At 40.7% G+C, this 20,300-nt stretch overlaps 1 protein-coding gene across 1 annotated transcript; it reads left to right on the top strand.

The window, feature by feature from the left end:
• Positions 1–8,516: 8,516 nt before the first annotated feature.
• LOC147872762 (uncharacterized) lies at positions 8,517–19,797 on the top strand. Its single transcript, XM_087355426.1, has 9 exons — positions 8,517–9,773; positions 10,550–10,704; positions 11,822–11,935; positions 13,283–13,378; positions 14,554–14,649; positions 15,824–15,919; positions 17,100–17,195; positions 18,376–18,468; positions 19,645–19,797. The coding sequence occupies exons 2-9, from the start codon at positions 10,585–10,587 to the stop codon at positions 19,795–19,797; spliced, it is 864 nt and encodes a 287-aa protein (XP_087211552.1). The 5' UTR covers positions 8,517–9,773; positions 10,550–10,584.
• Positions 19,798–20,300: the final 503 nt, after the last annotated feature.

Here is a 20,300-nt window from a genome sequence, read left to right as displayed (position 1 = left end):
CGCTAGCTAAGCCTTCCCTCGAGCAGGAGAACTTGGGCCCTGGGTGGAACCACGTGGTCCGTGGTGGCCGCGTCGTCAAGGCTGCGGCTATGAAGAACCCCGCCCCAACGCCAACTGGAGCCATTGTACAGACTGAGCGGCAGACTATCCCCAAGGGCGGCCGTGCCAAGCCCGCTCGTCCTGTGGCGCCGGTGGCAAATCCCACAGCACCTGCTCTCAAGAAGACTGACCCCACCCCACCCAAGGGTCAATCACCGCTCCAGGACATCTCAGATATCCTGGAAACCCTCTCACCACGGGTCTGCATTGAGTTGACACGACGTCTCCTCGCCGCGATCCATTCACTCCCCCCCGGGGGGTCTCGTCCGCGAGCCCTCCTCAAAACCGTTCTCCTCTTCATGGCCGACAATGACTGCACGGCCTAGAGGACACGGTAGCAAGGCCTTGCGGCTGGCTTACTGGAACGCCGACGGTGTCCGCGACAGGAAGCTGGAGCTGGAGCAGTTCCTCGGTGACTACGGAGTCGATGTTTGCCTCCTGAACGAGACGCACCTCACGTCGGGTCGGGCCTTGAGGTTCGCGAACTACGTTTGCCACCGTACGGACCGCCCGACGCTAGGGGGTGGCACAGCGATCCTTGTCCGCAGGGGCATTGATCATTACCCTGTGCCGGTATCGGGTCTACAACAACTAGAAGCAACCGCCATTCACCTGGTACTGGCAACCAGGAAAGTCAAGCTAGTGGCGGTATACCTCGCACCCACCCGGCCATGGATAGAGTCGGACCTGACCGAGTGCTTGAGCGGGGGTTTCCCGGTCCTCTTGGCTGGTGACCTCAACGCGAAACACACGGACTGGAATTCTAGCCTTATCTCTACTAGGGGCTCGCTCCTGCGTGATTACGCCAACAGAAATTCCTGCTTCATCTACGGGCCGGATTCTCCAACCACGGCTCCCTACACACACAACGCCACACCTGACGTCCTTGATATTGTCCTCATCAAGGACTTCGTCCTACCGGTGCACCTGACTGTCTGCCCCGCACTCAGCTCAGATCACCTGCCCGTCCTCGTCGACACCACGTGCCGATCGTCCTTTCAAAACCTGCCTGATCGCCCGGACTTCGCGAGAATGGACTGGGCTGCATTCCAGGCTTGCCTCGAAAGCAGACTACCGGGGAACCCCGTGGTAAACGACGAGGAAGAAATTGACAAGTGCGTCGAGGAGCTGACCAGTGCTATCCTGGAAGCCACAGCAGCGTCCGCTCCCAAGCTTCGACCCCGCATTGACAGGCGACCGCTTCTACCCGCTAGTATTCGAGATGAAATACGCCTGAAGAACCGGCTGAGGAGGCGATGGCAGGTCACAAGAGACCCCGCTCTTAAGACCCAGGTCAATCGACTCCAGAGGTCGGTGACCTATCGTCTCAACGAGTGGCGGAACGAACAGTGGAGCGACACGCTCGAATCCTTGGACTGCGAGGACCAGTCGCTTTGGAAAATGACCAAGCGTGTGATGCGAGTCCCCACTCCGTCGCCCCCCTTCTTAGTGATGGGAGGACTGGCTCTCTCGAACCCCGAGAAGGCAGAAGCCCTAGCCGACAGCCTTGAGGTCCAGTTCCAGCCGGTAGACTACCCGTCGGACCTGACTACAATTGACATGGTTAACGAGGCGATGCGAGCATACGAGTATGCCCCTGTAAATGAACCAAAATTAACCAGTCCATCGGAGGTCGCCCAGGCCATCAAGGGACTCAAGCTTGGCAAGGCTCCGGGCCCGAACGGTATACCGAACAGGGTCCTGAAACATCTCCCACGACGCGCGGTAACCTTTCTCACGAAAGTGTTCAACGCGGTCCTTCGCAGGCAACACTTCCCCTCGGCATGGAAACACGCTCGAGTGGTGTCCATACTGAAGCCGGGGAAGGACCCCACGCTACCTTCTTCCTATAGACCCATCAGTCTTCTCGACACGGTCGGCAAACTCTGCGAGAAAATCCTACTAACGAGGGTCCTACACGAGGTCAGTGAACGCGGGCTGCTGCGCGACGAGCAGTTTGGGTTTCGACCCAGACACAGCACATCGTTACAGCTGGCTCGCCTCGTCGAAAGGGTCAACAGAAACCTTGATGAGAAGCGGCTAACCGGCGCGGTTTTCCTGGACGTGGCCAAAGCCTTCGACACAGTCTGGGTCCAAGGCCTCCTATACAAACTGACCGTCCTCAACTTCCCGTCGTACTTGGTAAAAACCATCTCTTCCTACCTCGCTGACCGGACATTCCAGACATCCTTCCAGTCGGCCACGTCCACACGTCGTACCATGCGGGCTGGAGTTGTGCAGGGCGGAATTCTCTCCCCTGTGCTCTTCAGTCTGTATGTCAACGACATACCCACACCGTCCCGCCACGTCGAGTTAGCACAATACGCGGACGACACGGCTCTAGTAGTCACGTCCCGTAGCCCAACGCTTCTCGTCAGGTATCTGGAGACCTACCTCAGTAGACTTGAGCTCTGGCTCAGGGCCTGGAGGATTGCTATCAACGTCTCGAAGAGCACCGCGGTTCTCTTCATTTCCGCGAGAAGACACATCCAACAGCCCCGAGCAGTGCAGTTCCTCGGACAGCCGATCCAATGGGTCAAAACAGCACAGTATCTGGGGGTCACCCTTGACGCCGGGCTTACTTGGTCGGCGCACGTCAACCAAGTGGGAAAGAAGGCAGCGCAACGATTAGGTGTGCTAGGCCCGCTTATCAATAGGAGAAGTGGCCTGTCAATCAGGAACGGTGTACTACTCTATAAGCAGCTCATCCGTCCCATAATGGATTACGCATGCCCGATCTGGAGGTCAGCTGCCCACAGCCACGTCCAGAAGCTGCAAGTTCTGCAATCCAAGTGTCTTCGAATTGTTACTAACGCGCCCTGGTACGTTAGTAACAGGCAAATACATGAGGATCTGGGGGTCCCTTTCTTTGCCGACCACATCAGAGCACTAACTGAGAGGTTTGACTCGAGGTTAGCTGGTGTGGGGAACCCCTTAGTTCGGCAACTCGGAAGACACTCGTGCCGAATGAGGGCTGCCAGAGTTCACCCAAGGGCAACCGAGGGCGACTGATGTTCAGCAGGCCAGCCGAAGCCATCCCCAAAAGACGGCCAAGTCAGTACAACGAGTGGTTAGACTACTCGGCTACCCTGACTGAGGTTTTTCGTGCTTTCCTCAGTTGTAAGGCGAATGCCAGGGTATAACTTAATAGGGGCACGGCCCGCCACCCTTCCCCCCGATCATGGAGGCCATCAGCTGAAGTGATCTTCCCCCCATGCCGCAGAGGCCTTCAGCCGAAACGGCCCCTCCCTCTCTGGGTTCATACCCCAGAGACCCAACCAACCAAATTCCTTCGACAACTTGCCTGACAGGATAACCTCCCATCAGCAGCAACATATCCCAGTTTGAATGGTCGAGGCTCCCGCCACGACGAAACCCCGTTAGCGTTAGCAAAATTTCCGTTCTTATATTACGACCGTTTACCATTTCCAGCAATGCGTCTTGTGCGCAGGAATGGTTTCACCTAGGTAGGGACGATGCTTGCGCTTGCGCAGGCCTCTGCCCTCAGTTAGCTTCTTTGGTTGGTTGGTTGGCTTTAGTTATTCTGCAATCCAAGTGTCTTCGAATTGTTACTAACGCGCCCTGGTACGTTAGTAACAGGCAAATACATGAGGATCTGGGGGTCCCTTTCTTTGCCGACCACATCAGAGCACTAACTGAGAGGTTTGACTCGAGGTTAGCTGGTGTGGGGAACCCCTTAGTTCGGCAACTCGGAAGACACTCGTGCCGAATGAGGGCTGCCAGAGTTCACCCAAGGGCAACCGAGGGCGACTGATGTTCAGCAGGCCAGCCGAAGCCATCCCCAAAAGACGGCCAAGTCAGCACAACGAGTGGTTAGACTACTCGGCTACCCTGACTGAGGTTTTCCGTGCTTTCCTCAGTTGTAAGGCGAATGCCAGGGTATAACTTAATAGGGGCACGGCCCGCCACCCTTTCCCCCGATCATGGAGGCCATCAGCTGAAGTGATCTTCCCCCCATGCCGCAGAGGCCTTCAGCCGAAACGGCCCCTCCCTCTCTGGGTTCATACCCTAGAGACCCAACCAACCAAATTCCTTCGACAACTTGCCTGACAGGATAACCTCCCATCAGCAGCAACAAATCCCAGTTTGAATGGTCGAGGCTCCCGCCACGACGAAACCCCGTTAGCGTTAGCAAAATTTCCGTTCTATATTACGACCGTTTACCATTTCCAGCAATGCGTCTTGTGCGCAGGAATGGTTTCACCTAGGTAGGGACGATGCTTGCGCTTGCGCAGGCCTCTGCCCTCAGTTAGCTTCTTTGGTTGGTTGGTTGGTTGCTTTAGTTATTGCGGAAAGAGCTGAGCTGTGAACCACTTGTAGAAGAAGTGCGTCGTGGAGTAGATAATTTTGTGCTGTTAAAAACGTTTTAGAATATCACAATTACTTATATAAGAATTATTAAGAAATCTTGGCTATTGCGGTTGGACATCGTGGTCTCTTACAATTGAGCGAAGTTTGAGGTAAGGATTCATATTTATTATTATTAATGTTCATCACATTTAATGTTTTCATCTTCATTTGTGAACTCGTGCAAGAGAATTAGGCTTGTCTTCTTTTTAACACAATTTCAAGTAATATTGGATTGACTTCTGTTTGTTCACGGCATCATTGATAGTAAAATAATATTCCATTAGGCAATTATCATTTTAAAGGAATAAAACGTGATTCGTAGCCCAGAATCTTAATAAAATAAATCTTATAACTTTTTATCTCTTGATACATCGACATTATTAAAGCGTTTTGGGGAACTGTGAAGAATTTTTATTTCGATTTTACAAGCCTAATTATCGACGAATCTCTCTCTTATTATCTCCCTACAACAGCAGATTAAATCGGGGAATGCTTGCTATTATTGAGTGCAAAGTATTTATGGGTGCAAAACGTGGTCTTTCACTTTGAGGGAGGAACATAGACTGAGGGTCTTTGACAACAGAGTGTTGAGGAAGATGTCTGGATTCAAACGAGCTCCTCACACGATGTTGTTGGTGGGGGGGGGGGGGTAGCGGAGGGCAGGAGAGTGGTGCTTACAAGGCCTGAAGGGAGGAGACCTCTGGGAAGACCTCGGCGTAGGTGGGAGGATAACATTAAGATGGACCTCAAGGAGATGGGACTCGATGGAGCGAACTGGCTCAGGATAGACCCCGGTGGCGGGCTTTTGTGAACACGATAATGAATCTTCTGGTTCAGTAAAGGAAGTGGGCTATTCTTTGACGAGCCGAGTACCAATCGACTTTTCACAGAATATCTTGTACATTGCAGTGTGTGAGTAGCGTGATTTAGGCCTGATCTACGCATGCGTTAGAACAACTTAGAGTTTTTGTGACTGTCCAACTGTAATTTTCGCGTTCAATTGATAAATTTAAAATACATTTTGTGCTCGTGGTTTATATAAATATGTAACTTAGGCAGGAAAGTCCTTAATCACGTAAGCTCTTAAGCACTTTTAGTTCTACAGAGAGAGAATAACTCGAAAATTTTATGCTTATGAAAAGGCGTAATTTTCTTTTTCCAAAATTTATTTGTTAACTGTCTGGTTCTGCATCAAAGGTCACGCAATTTCTATGGCATATTCTTTTCGTATTTTTTTTAAAATCGGTTCACCAGAGGAGATGCATCTAAGACTTTATAGATTACATTGATATTTTATACGTAATGTCTACGTAGTTTACATATGAGAATGTACTTGAATCAGATTTATAATGTTATTGTCCAGACCGTAACGAATAGGCCTAGGTCATGATCAATGGCGTATTAGTTGTTCGGTGATAAATATGCACATTTTTAGCGATAAGAAGGTGAAAGGGCACAACTGCACTGACCAAAAGTCGACAAACCCAAAAGCTGCCATTGTTATGGAGACTCCGCTCCAGGCGGCAAAGTTATTTCCTGGTTATTTAATTAACAGTACTGCCACTCTAAACGATAATTGTGAAAATGAAGTAAAAATGTTCCACATTGTGTATTGAGCACGTTGCACCAGTGCGTCATGCTATCAGTTACCCGTTACCTGAAGACGGTCACTGACGCCAAAGCATGTTGTAATGACAACTTTTGAACAAATAATTATTGTTTAATTGAAGCTTAAATTTTTATAAATGCAATGGGAACAACAATGACAAATAGAAATGAGGTCCATGATGAAATTAGGAGTAGAATTCATTCGGAAAACGCTCGATTGTATTCACTACCCAAAATACTGAAGGTCAGGATACATAAAACAGTGATTTTGTATGGTTGTGAAACATGGTCTCTTATCTTGAAGGAAGAACGTAGATTACAAGCGTTTGAAAACAGGCTCCGATGGACTGGTCATGTAGGCAAGGTGTGCATGCAGATATATGGTAAGGAATCTTTATGGAAAAGACCACCGGACAGACCAAGAAGGAGATGGGAGGGTAACATCAAGATGGATCTTCGGAAGTTGGGTTGTGACGATGGCTAATGGATGGAGCTGGCTCAGGATCGTGGCCGGTGGCGGTCTTTGGTATTGTTGGTGTTGAACCTGCGGGTTCTGCTACCAGGGAGTTAGTTAGTTAGTTAGTTGGTTAGTTAGCTGTACTTACAAGGTTTTTACGAGGCATGCGGAGAATGTAGTACACAAGGGAAAAATGGAGAAATGAGTATAGAATTTTAGTCGGAAGACCTAAAGTAAAATACCACCAGGGTGGATAATATTAAAAAGTATCTTAAAAGGCGTAGAATGCCAGGGTGTGGACTGCATTTATCTGGGTCACGTTGTGTGTGCGTGGGAGGAGCTGTTATGAACAGGGACATTAATCTACGGTATCCATAAAAGTTGTTTACTTTATTGCCCGGATTAATTATTACTAATTGTCAAAAATGCCTCTTCTTACTGGAGTTTCTTAATTAGGCACGTCGGTATTTTGTCATGAGCTGAGTTTGTAAGATCGCCATTAATCTTACGTCCGCATTTATCAGTTTTCTAGTTGAGAAAATTAATGAACATGGCTTCAGGGCGTCTGAATCTGAACAGACGTTTGCTGCCATTTTATCTCCTGCTTTACTTTTATTTACTTTAATTAGTTTAGTTCAGCGTATATCAACTTCAAATGGTCTTCCACGGTTTATAAACACGTAAACTTATGTCACTGAAATTGTGTTTATGAATATTGCAGTTGTGAGTGATTTTGGTACAATTCACCTCTTCTTCGGTTCATGTTTGGGTCAACCATTTTTATATTTAATAAAAGAATGGCAAAGACCTTTCTTTTTCTTATACATTTCTTATATTCACAATTTTTTAATATTTTTATTTGCATTTTTCTCGTGCAAGTGCTTTGTAGCCACATCAGCATCAATTAGATATTAACTAACCATTTATAGCTTAAAGTCGCCTAAATATTTTTGAACATTCAGTGGTAAATCAAAGAAGACAACTCAGCCATTACAAGGGTTAATGTTTCTGAAGTAAATAATCCCTGTTTTCGCTGCAGAACTCCGAATTGTTTATTTTTAAAGCAGATTGTGTTTGTAGGTGTCACTAGGTCTGTTCCGTTTATGTGTTAGAGAGTTGCACTACATGGCGTAATGATACTTCCATTAACAAAGTTGACATGAGCTATGAGTACATGTACTTCGATACTGGGAGTGCCGTGGACAAAACACGTTAAACAGACGTCTATCAAACATTGGATGCGTCTTTTAAATGAGGTGACTTTTATGCAGAAATTATACAGTGACGGTGTGTGTTAATGTGATTTTGCGTATTCAAATGACTTGTGTCTTTAATGTCCGCACGGAATAATTAGTCTGTAGTGCCATGATGATACTGTAAGTGTAAGTGAAATATTTATTAGTGTTGTGATTTTAGATCTTGTGATTCAAAGTGGCAAGCCAGACAATCATTATTTTATTGCGGTCATTAAATAGGACTAATTGTTTATATTTATACACACGCAAGCCGACTCCAGTGAGAAGTTGGCAGAACACTGAGATAGGCTTTCATACTTGTATGATAAAATAAAAAGTAAAAATTGCTTGCATCACCACAACCTCAAATCCTACATAGAACGAAATATGACTGGTAATAAGACAAATGTGGAGGGGTGCACTGTTAAAATGTCGGCCAAATTAAGCATGTCGTACATAAGCGAAAAGTGATTACAATTTTGAGCCTTCTGGGTTGTTTTGGATCTCCTATTCAGAGGCCGAAGTTTCAGTCATGTAACGTAAGTAGCAGCGACCATTTGTTATCTTGAGAATGTTGAAATAAAAAATGTTCCCCCACACCAGAATATTATTGCTAAATGTTTCAGTACACATACTCGTGTATTGCGATACCAATCTCTTCCTGGTCTTTTCAAAGTGTGCATTTGTTAGTAGTGAGTGACCAGCCCACTGCCTCCGCACAATTTCTACTCTGTCCTTATTTTTGTCTGCTAGAGCCATCTATTTAACAAAAAACTTTAACCAATTTTCTAAAAAACAATTTAAGTATTTAACTGAAAACAATTTAACTATTAAGTTTTAATTATTCTAAATTGAAATGGTCATGATATCTCCCACAGTAGTTGCAAACTGAATATCGTCCATTTCTGGAATCTGGAAAGGAAATAAACATTTGGATCAGAACAGGAACTGGAATTATGGGTAACAAGTATGGAAACTGATGCAGCGAATATCTCGCGTTAGGCGATCTCTACGGATGCAGGTTTTGAAGGAATTTGTGACGAAACTCAAGGTGAAAGACACTGGACTTATTCTAGTTACGTGGACTTTTATGTAAATTACAGGCTTCAAACTGATTCAGCAGTTTTTGGGGTGACTTCTGTTTGACCCTCTGTTTCTTCTACCTGTCATAACCTGACCTGGTGTTGTAACTTTTGTGTCGTGTGATTTTGAACTGCACGGAATTTACGAGTCGGAGAGAGGGCTGGAAATAGGTCAAATACTTTCACGAATCAGTGTTGGGCCCACGTAATTGTTGTAATCCAAAGCAGAGTTGACACTAACCTCATTGTTAATAAACTGCTGAATGTCGACTTCTTCAGTGGCGTCCAGAAATCCTTGTTGACAATTGAGGCCAAATTCTGCCGAACCAAAATCTTGCTCAAAAGCTGGCAGAGGAACATTTGCGTCTTCTGCCCCTCTGCCGGCGTCACAAAAGAAACTCAGTGAGTCTGTATTTTCTTCTGTGCTCGACTGGGTCTTAGAAGGCGGTGAATTTTCGCCGATTTGATTTTGTCCCTGAAATTCAGATGACGCAACAATTAGTTTCTTAGGTAACATAACAATGCACGCAGGAGTTCATATAAAACCTTATCATTGTTGTTGACGACAATAATGCAACACAACAATGCCGAATAAACAAATAACGTGCATTGTTGTGTTTGTTTACTGCCGTTGACAATCGGCTTTCGGGTCATTGCGAAAAGAGCTGAGCTGTGAATCGGATGGAAGAGAAGTGTGTTGTAGAGTAGATAATTTTGTGCTGTTAAAAAAAGTTTTAGTTTTTATTAAATTGAGCATTGCTGGAGGACATCGTGGTCTCTTACAATTGAACCAAGTTTACAGTCGGATCGGAGCAAAGGCAGCAGACCACAAAAATCAAGGGTTGACAACCAAGGTCGTAATTACCAACCCACGTCACAATATTTTTTCTTTTTGGTGAGCAGTGGAGGAAATAGACATTAGTAAGTGGAATATATTGGATGTTTAAATTTCTTTTAAGTTGCTTGTGTTTAACATGGATGTAAAAACGTTTATTAGGATGTAATTATATAATGAGAATACCGTGATAAATATCGCAATTGCAACTGTCTACTAACAAGCCAGTGTTACTTAAAAAAGTGTTTTCGGAATTTAGTTCCTAAGAATGAATTAAAAGAGATCCAATTCTGATTTGTGATTTAACATTACGTAGAAATGTCTTTGAATATTACAAATTTATAACTAACTAGAGACGTAGGTTGCAGTGATTAACATCTTTTTTTTCTGGAGGTATTAGAAACTATGCTTGGGAGCCCTAATTCAGACGTTTAGGCTAGACTGCCTTGATATTACCGGCTACAAAAATTAATATGCTAAAGAATAAGCACTACATTTGCTAAGTTCAAATATTTAGAAGCAATAACAAATAATCAAAATTGTATTCATGAATAAATTAGGGACATATTGTATTCTGAGAATGTCTGCTACCACGAAGTTCAGAATCTTTTGTGCTCCCATAATATTTGTATAAGATTAAAGATGATCTACACAAAACACAGCTCTATTAATTGCTGTGGTTGGGTGTGAAACTGCTCAGGATATGATAAAATAGCAGTGTTTTTTTAATATAGTAACGACAGTAGAGATTCATTAAAAGAAAGGGATTTCTTGAGCAGACGAGTGTCAGTTTTGTCAAGGGAGACCACAATATGAAGTTCACTTAAATGATCGTACTAATAGTCTAAATATTCTGTTGCAGTTATATTGTTGTTACAAGGACCAGCACCTTCGATCATGGCCTACAAAGACAAAGTACCGGCAGGGATGATAACTTTTATGGAGTTATTCACTGTACTACCCACTAAAGTAGTCTGGTTCCTGTTCATGATGTTTATGACTTTATGTGTTTTAAGGGTAGGTACAATGTCTCTCTGTCTGACTGAACATGTCAGAATAAAGTCCTGGGGTGTATATATGGTGTAAGTGGCAAGTAGAGAAAATTACATAATGAGTTACTTGACAGTTTGTAAACTTTTAGATTAGCCCAATCAAGCGGAGGATTTAGTTGCCACGAAGGAAAGAAAGAAGGGCTATGCAGTTTTCTTTGGATGATAATGAAAGTGAGAACTTTGTAAATACACATGTGTGGATGTAGGTTAACACAGAAATAAAAATTAGGGACAATTTAAACATGTGAAGTTTAGTAATCTCACTCCTCAAGATGCAGTGATGTGTCTTGGTCATCATGATAAATCTGGGGAGCTCTTGAAGTGTCAAGAGTGAATTTCATAGTGTCAGCTAACTGACATTTTTAGAGGTGCTTGCTACTTCTGTCATCAGGGAAAAGGATCAAAGCTGATGTGTTAATTAACGTCCTAGAAGACAGTCATATTCATACTTGTTGCTGTGAGAACCTAAAATCTCACCAATGTCAGGGATGACCATGCACCAGATATTTAAGCAGTTTCTTAGAGATTAGACAAGCACTAGTCCAATCAGAGGTGATAATCTTTGTATCAAAATGAATTGCACATATATTTTGACAAGGAATATTCATTTTGGTACCACTGATCCAAAATAAGATATGCATTTATAGGAAGTGTATTTTTTGAGGGCTGGTGTACACACATGCTTTAAGTATTGCTGACCAATTCATTTCTAAAACAAAACAGAATAAATGCATGTTTGTGTACATATATAGGACTAATCAACAAACCAACTAATTGCAATTTGTTGGTTGCTTCTGTTTATCACTATCTGAATGTCTTGTCCCTCTATTTCATTTAGGCTGTTTTGACACATGTTAAAATTCACAAGTTGCCAACAGTACTGGCTCAGCACTCAACTTTACAGGTCTGTTGTGAAGAAATGTTACAGTAAAGTGTTTGGCACCCCTGTTTCATATTGAGAAAGTTCTGTGCTGAAATCTCTGCCTGCATATTTTTGTTTTGCCAAATTCATTGAAGACCTTTCCATAAATAACAGATTACTGTGACACACAAGTGTAAATGTTATTTTCTCTTGGTGGCAGATCATTATACCAGAGATGAAAGCGATGTACCATGTGACTGTCGCGAACATAAATGACTTTCTTGAGACACTGAGATGGATGCTCCATAAAGAAGATGCAGTGCATATGCGGTTGGTAAGTGTGGAGCTCTTTGCTATCATCATTTTTCAGGGTGTGTGGAATAAATATCAAACTTAATCAAAATTAATACTTTTTAAATAATCAGATGCATACAGCAAGCAATATTTAAACTGCCGTACTCTTTTATGAGTGCTGTAATTATCAGACTTATTGAAGATTTTTACACCGGTAACAGAGTATTATCACACAAGCCTGTAAATGTTATTTTCTCCTGATACTACGGCTCCAAATAATTTGAAATGAATATTAATGGGCCGAATCATGTGTGATATTTACACCTGCACTTAATTAGACACAAAGGATGTTCTTGAGTACTAGGGAATGATGGAATTGACTGTTGCTTTGGTTATGTGACCTTTTCAAAATCCTTACTTTTGAAATATTTTAATATAATTATAAAAACAGTAGATAGAAGTAATTGTAACAATTAAAATAATATTAATATTCAGAGAAAATAAGAGCGTATAAGCTTGGTCACAGAAACATCTTGGATTCCCATTCATGTGGAAATGAAGAATAGAGAAACATGTCAAGACTGTAATGCAAATCTGTATGTAGTTTTGAACTGCTGAACATTAATGTGATATCTGGTACTCGCGGTTCATGAGGTCAGAGGCTACTGTTATTCACTTTGCATATGTTTGTACATAAGTTTTCAACTTAACATTTGTTTGGGATGCATCATTTTTTAAAACAGTTGGCGACAAATGCAGAAGCTTTCAAATAATTCATTTATAGTATATCCATTTACATTTACATAGGTGAGATTATTTTGAGGAAGTTAACAGTTTCAGAATTTTTTTAATTTTATTCATTATTTGCTTTACAATTCTATGAACTCTACATGGAACATTTCTGATATAACCTCAACATCTGATGCAATGCAAGGTGGAGATTTTTTTTAAAAAGAAGTGTGTTCTAAAGCCTTGGAATATTTTCTCTCAAGTATGAACTTCAGGTGCATATTCTGTTGCAATGAAAGAGACATTTACCTCTTTCACTTAAAGTTGGGAAGTGCACTGTGTTTTATTTTGACATGAACCTGTTTTACAGAAAACTAGACAGACTCATGGGCCAAATATTTTGTTCTGTTCACCACATGCAGTCCATGGGCTCTATGTTGCATACCTCTCACTTACTGGCTAGAACAGCCTTTATATCATTATCATATAGGTTTTAGTTACCAATGTCATCAAATTCAATCCACTTACAACAGAATCAAATGCGTAGAGCAATGTGAACATGTCCTTGTCTATGTAAGTACTGTAAATACCAAATTTAATTGATATCTTACAACAAATATCAGACACGTGTGTAAATGTTGTTTTCTCCTGGTTGTAGATTCGCAGCCAAGAGCTACAGATAGATGATATGACACGTCGCATTGAATCAGTGATGCGGGTAGTTGAAGAGCAGCAATCACTATATCAGCAATCAGTATGTATAGAACCCTTACTGGCTTTTTGTCCACGCTATCACATAAATGCTTTATAACCCTTTATACTTTTAGCGATAATCACAACACATAGTGTTATGTTCCTCAAAAATGTCATAAGTGATAGGGGTTTTTGAAGTAGTATTTTAGGAATTCCCTCACTACATGTCATGGGTAGTAATTTTAACATGGAATGAAATATCTTTTGTTAGATACAGTGCTGTTTTTATAAGTGGCCACTGTGAGCTGAATTTGCATTGATGACAGTAGCTAGTTCCTTGTAGTCTGTTTCTTAAAGGCCATTGGCAATAGAAGGGAATGAGCCGTGGCCAGTATTTGCCAAAGAGTTGTCAGATTTAGGCTGGAATGAACGCTACTTTCATGGGTTTGAATTCCGCTCAGTTTATGCATATTTATGCGTGTGCTTATTTAACAGTGACCAAGCTTACTCATTGCCATATACCTCTCAGTGTGTTAATTCTGCCATGAGTTATTTCTTTTCTTGACACTTGAGTCTTAAAAACTATTGCAGGTGATTGGAAAGAGTCGTCAAACGAAGGAACTCATAATGAATTGTCAGATGTAAAAGAAAGAAAGAAAAAAGCCTGAAATTATTACTAAGTTTTATACGTTTCCTCTGGTTATGTTCAAAATCAGTAGCTCTAAGAGTTATGCCTATTAGTTTTACCTTCTTTATCTTTCTGCATGTAAAAACTCAAGAGCCTCTGAACAGATATTCATAAGAAGTGTGTAAATAAAGCCTTGGAATATTTTCTCTCAAGTATGAACTTCAGGTTCATATTCTGTTGCAATGAAAGAGACATTTACCTCTTTCACTTAAAGTTGGGAAGTGCACTGTGTTTTATTTTGACATGAACCTGTTTTACAGAAAACTAGACAGACTCATGGGCCAAATATTTTGTTCTGTTCACCACATGCAGTCCATGGGCTCTATGTTGCATACCTCTTACTTACTGGCTAGAACAGCCTTTATATCATTATCATATAGGTTTTAGTTACCAATGTCATCAAATTTAATCCACTTACAACAGAATCAAATGCGTAGAGCAATGTGAACATGTCCTTGTCTATGTAAGTACTGTAAATACCAAATTTAATTGATATCTTACAACAAATATCAGACACATGTGTAAATGTTGTTTTCTCCTGGTTGTAGATTCGCAGCCAAGAGCTACCGATAGATGATATGACACTTCGCATTGAATCAGTGATGCGGGTAGTTGAAGAACAGCAATCACTATATCAGCAATCAGTATGTATAGAACCCTTACTGGCTTTTTGTCCACGCTATCACATAAATGCTTTATAACCCTTTATACTTATAGCGATAATCACAACACATAGTGTTATGTTACTCAAAAATGTCATAAGTGAATCATAGGGGTTTTTGAAGTACTATTTTAGGAATTCTGTCACTACATGTCATGGGTAGTAAATTTAACATGGAATGAAATATCTTTTGTTAGATACAGTGCTGTTTTTATAAGTGGCCACTCTGAGCTGAATTTGCATTGATGACAGTAGCTAGTTCCTTGTAGTCTGTTTCTTAAAGGCCATTGGCAATAGAAGGGAATGAGCCGTGGCCAGTATTTGCCAAAGAGTTGTCAGATTTAGGCTGGAATGAACGCTACTTTCATGGGTTTGAATTCCGCTCAGTTTATGCATATTTATGTGTGTGCTTATTTAACAGTGACCAAGCTTACTCATTGCCATATACCTTTCAGTGTGTTAATTCTGCCATGAGTTATTTCTTTTCTGACACTTGAGACTTAAAACCTATTGCAGGTGATTGGAAAGAGTCGTCAAACCAAGGAACACATAGGGGGTTGTCAGATGTAAAAGAAAGAAAGAAAGCCTGAAATTATTACTAAGTTTTATACTTTTCCTCTGGTTATGTTCACAATCGGTAGCTCTAAGAGTTATGCCTATTAGTTTTACCTTCTTTATCTTTCTGCATGTAAAAACTCAAGAGCCTCTGAACAGATATTCATAAGAAATGTGTTATAAAGCCTTGGAATATTTTCTCTCAAGTATGAACTTGAGGTGCATATTCTGTTGCAATGAAAGAGACATTTACCTCTTTCACTTAAAGTTGGGAAGGGCACTGTGTTTTATTTTGACATGAACCTGTTTTACAGAAAACTAGACAGACTCATGGGCCAAATATTTTGTTCTGTTCACCACATGCAGTCCATGGGCTCTATGTTGCATACCTCTTACTTACTGGCTAGAACAGCCTTTATATCATTATCATATAGGTTTTAGTTACCAATGTCATCAAATTTAATCCACTTACAACAGAATCAAATGCGTAGAGCAATTTGAACATGTCCTTGTCTATGTAAGTACTGTAAATACCAAATTTAATTGATATCTTACAACAAATATCAGACACGTGTGTAAATGTTGTTTTCTCCTGGTTGTAGATTCGCAGCCAAGAGCTACAGATAGATGATATGACACGTCGCATTGAATCAGTGATGCGGGTAGTTGAAGAACAGCGATCACTATATCAGGAATCAGTATGTATAGAACCCTTACTGGCTTTTTGTCCACGCTATCACATAAATGCTTTATAACCCTTTATACTTTTAGCGATAATCACAACACATAGTGTTATGTTCCTCAAAAATGTCATAAGTGAATCATAGGGGGTTTTTGAAGTACTATTTTAGGAATTCTGTCACTACATGTCATGGGTAGTAATTTTAACATGGAATGAAATATCTTTTGTTAGATACAGTGCTGTTTTTATAAGTGGCCACTGTGAGCTGAATTTGCATTGATGACAGTAGCTAGTTCCTTGTAGTCTGTTTCTTAAAGGCCATTTGGCAATAGAAGGGAATGAGCCGTGGCCAGTATTTGCCAAAGAGTTGTCAGATTTAGGCTGGAATGAACGCTACTTTCATGGGTTTGAATTCCGCTCAGTTTATGCATATTTATGTGTGTGCTTATTTAACAGTGACCAAGCTTACTCATTGCCATATACCTCTCAGTGTGTTAATTCTGCCATGAGTTATTTCTTTTCTTGACACTTGAGTCTTAAAAACTATTGAAGGTGATTGCAAAGAGTCGTCAAACGAAGGAACTCATAATGAATTGTCAGATGTAAAAGAAAGAAAGAAAAAAGCCTGAAATTATTACTAAGTTTTATACGTTTCCTCTGGTTATGTTCAAAATCAGTAGCTCTAAGAGTTATGCCTATTAGTTTTACCTTCTTTATCTTTCTGCATGTAAAAACTCAAGAGCCTCTGAACAGATATTCATAAGAAGTGTGTTATAAAGCCTTGGAATATTTTCTCTCAAGTATGAACTTCAGGTTCATATTCTGTTGCAATGAAAGAGACATTTACCTCTTTCACTTAAAGTTGGGAAGTGCACTGTGTTTTATTTTGACATGAACCTGTTTTACAGAAAACTAGACAGACTCATGGGCCAAATATTTTGTTCTGTTCACCACATGCAGTCCATGGGCTCTATGTTGCATACCTCTCACTTACTGGCTAGAACAGCCTTTATATCATTATCATATAGGTTTTAGTTACCAATGGCATCAAATTTAATCCACTTACAACAGAATCAAATGCGTAGAGCAATGTGAACATGTCCTTGTCTATGTAAGTACTGTAAATACCAAATTTAATTGATATCTTACAACAAATATCAGACACGTGTGTAAATGTTGTTTTCTCCTGGTTGTAGATTCGCAGCCAAGAGCTACCGATAGATGATATGACACTTCGCATTGAATCAGTGATGCGGGTAGTTGAAGAACAGCAATCACTATATCAGCAATCAGTATGTATAGAACCCTTACTGGCTTTTTGTCCACGCTATCACATAAATGCTTTATAACCCTTTATACTTTTAGCGATAATCACAACACATAGTGTTATGTTACTCAAAAATGTCATAAGTGAATCATAGGGGTTTTTGAAGTACTATTTTAGGAATTCTGTCACTACATGTCATGGGTAGTAAATTTAACATGGAATGAAATATCTTTTGTTAGATACAGTGCTGTTTTCATAAGTGGCCACTGTGAGCTGAATTTGCATTGATGACAGTAGCTATTTCCTTGTAGTCTGTTTCTTAAAGGCCATTTGGCAATAGAAGGGAATGAGCCGTGGCCAGTATTTGCCAAAGAGTTGTCAGATTTAGGCTGGAATGAACGCTACTTTCATGGGTTTGAATTCCGCTCAGTTTATGCATATTTATGTGTGTGCTTATTTAACAGTGACCAAGCTTACTCATTGCCATATACCTTTCAGTGTGTTAATTCTGCCATGAGTTATTTCTTTTCTTGACACTTGAGACTTAAAAACTATTGCAGGTGATTGCAAAGAGTCGTCAAACGAAGGAACTCATAATGAATTGTCAGATGTAAAAGTAAGAAAGAAAGAAAGCCTGAAATTATTACTAAGTTTTATACGTTTCCTCTGGTTATGTTCAAAATCAGTAGCTCTAAGAGTTATGCCTATTAGTTTTACCTTCTTTATCTTTCTGCATGTAAAACCTCAAGAGCCTCTGAACAGATATTTATAAGAAATGTGTTATAAAGCCTTGGAATATTTTCTCTCAAGTATGAACTTGAGGTGCATATTCTGTTGCAATGAAAGAGACATTTACCTCTTTCACTTAAAGTTGGGAAGGGCACTGTGTTTTATTTTGACATGAACCTGTTTTACAGAAAACTAGACAGACTCATGGGCCAAATATTTTGTTCTGTTCACCACATGCAGTCCATGGGCTCTATGTTGCATACCTCTCACTTACTGGCTAGAACATCCTTGATATCATTATCATACAGGTTTTAGTTACCAATGTCATCAAATTTAATCCACTTACAACAGAATCAAATGCATAGAGCAATGTGAACATGTCCTTGTCAATGTAAGTACTGTAAATACCAAATTTAATTGATATCTTACAACAAATATCAGACACGTGTGTAAATGTTGTTTTCTCCTGGTTGTAGATTTGCAGCCAAGGGCAAGAGATAGATGATATACGTCTCATTGAATCACTGATGCGGGTAGATGAAGAGCAGCGATCACTATATCAGGAATCAGTATGTATAGAACCCTTACTGCCTTTTTGTCCACGCTATCACATAAATGCTTTATAACCCTTTATACTTTTAGCAATAATCACTACACATAGTGTTATGTTCCTCAAAAATGTCATAGTTGAATCATAGGGGTTTTTGAAGTACTATTTTAGGAATTCTGTCACTACATGTCATGGGTAGTAATTTTAACATGGAATGAAATATCTTTTGTTAGATACAGTGCTGTTTTTATAAGTGGCCACTGTGAGCTGAATTTGCACTGATGACAGTAGCTAGTTCCTTGTAGTCTGTTTCTTAAAGGCCATTTGTCAATAGAAGGGAATGACCCGTGGCCAGTATTTGCCAAAGAGTTGTCAGATTTAGGCTGGAATGAACGCTACTTTCATGGGTTTGAATTCCGCTCAGTTTATGCATATTTATGTGTGTGCTTATTTAACAGTGACCAAGCTTACTCATTGCCATATACCTCTCAGTGTGTTAATTCTGCCATGAGTTATTTCTTTTCTTGACACTTGAGTCTTAAAAACTATTGCAGGTGATTGGAAAGAGTCGTCAAACCAAGGAACTCATAGGGAATCGTCAGATGTAAAAGAAAGAAAGAAAGCCTGAAATTATTACTAAGTTTTATACTTTTCCTCTGGTTATGTTCACAATCAGTAGCTCTAAGAGTTATGCCTATTAGTTTTACCTTCTTTATCTTTCTGCATGTAAAAACTCAAGAGCCTCTGAACAGATATTCATAAGAAGTGTGTTATAAAGCCTTGGAATATTTTCTCTCAAGTATGAACTTGAGGTGCATATTCTGTTGCAATGAAAGAGACATTTACCTCTTTCACTTAAAGTTGGGAAGTGCACTGTGTTTTATTTTGACATGAACCTGTTTTACAGAAAACTAGACAGACTCATGGGCCAAATATTTTGTTCTGTTCACCACATGCAGTCCATGGGCTCTATGTTGCATACCTCTCACTTACTGGCTAGAACAGCCTTTATATCATTATCATATAGGTTTTAGTTACCAATGTCATCAAATTTAATCCACTTACAACAGAATCAAATGCGTAGAGCAATTTGAACATGTCCTTGTCTATGTAAGTACTGTAAATACCAAATTTAATTGATATCTTACAACAAATATCAGACACGTGTGTAAATGTTTTTTTCTCCTGGTTGTAGATTCGCAGCCAAGAGCTACAGATAGATGATATGACACGTCGCATTGAATCAGTGATGCGGGTAGTTGAAGAACAGCGATCACTATATCAGGAATCAGTATGTATAGAACCCTTACTGCCTTTTTGTCCACGCTATCACATAAATGCTTTGTAACCCTTTATACTTTTAGCGATAATCACAACACATAGTGTTATGTTCCTCAAAAATGTCATAGTTGAATCATAGGGGTTTTTGAAGTACTATTTTAGGTATTCCCTCACTACATGTCATGGGCAGTAATTTTAACATGGAATGAAATATCTTTTGTTAGATACAGTGCTGTTTTTATAAGTGGCCACTGTGAGCTGAATTTGCATTGATGACAGTAGCTATTTCCTTGTAGTCTGTTTCTTAAAGGCCATTTGGCAATAGAAGGGAATGAGCCGTGGCCAGTATTTGCCAAAGAGTTGTCAGATTTAGGCTGGAATGAACGCTACTTTCATGGGTTTGAATTCCGCTCAGTTTATGCATATTTATGTGTGTGCTTATTTAACAGTGACCAAGCTTACTCATTGCCATATACCTCTCAGTGTGTTAATTCTGCCATGAGTTATTTCTTTTCTTGACACTTGAGTCTTAAAAACTATTGCAGGTGATTGGAAAGAGTCGTCAAACCA

The sequence above is a fragment of the Zootermopsis nevadensis genome, unplaced genomic scaffold, assembly GCF_977971745.1.
Source record: "Zootermopsis nevadensis isolate Lab colony 2312 unplaced genomic scaffold, Znev_1.0 Znev_ptg000024l, whole genome shotgun sequence".
In the NCBI taxonomy this organism is placed as follows: domain Eukaryota; kingdom Metazoa; phylum Arthropoda; class Insecta; order Blattodea; family Termopsidae; genus Zootermopsis; species Zootermopsis nevadensis.
Note: the sequence above shows the minus strand (reverse complement) of the source record. Positions and strands in the feature narration are given on the sequence as shown.

What these genes read in the sequence shown, in the direction of transcription:
- LOC147872762 (XM_087355426.1), top strand. Translation starts at nt 10,585, where the DNA reads ATGGCCTACAAAGACAAAGTACCGGCAGGGATGATAACTTTTATGGAG. An exon ending in AATCACTATATCAGCAATCA is followed by an intron (nt 13,379 to 14,553) that starts GTATGTATAGAA and finishes TCCTGGTTGTAG; the next exon opens with ATTCGCAGCCAAGAGCTACC. An exon ending in AATCACTATATCAGCAATCA is followed by an intron (nt 17,196 to 18,375) that starts GTATGTATAGAA and finishes TCCTGGTTGTAG; the next exon opens with ATTTGCAGCCAAGGGCAAGA.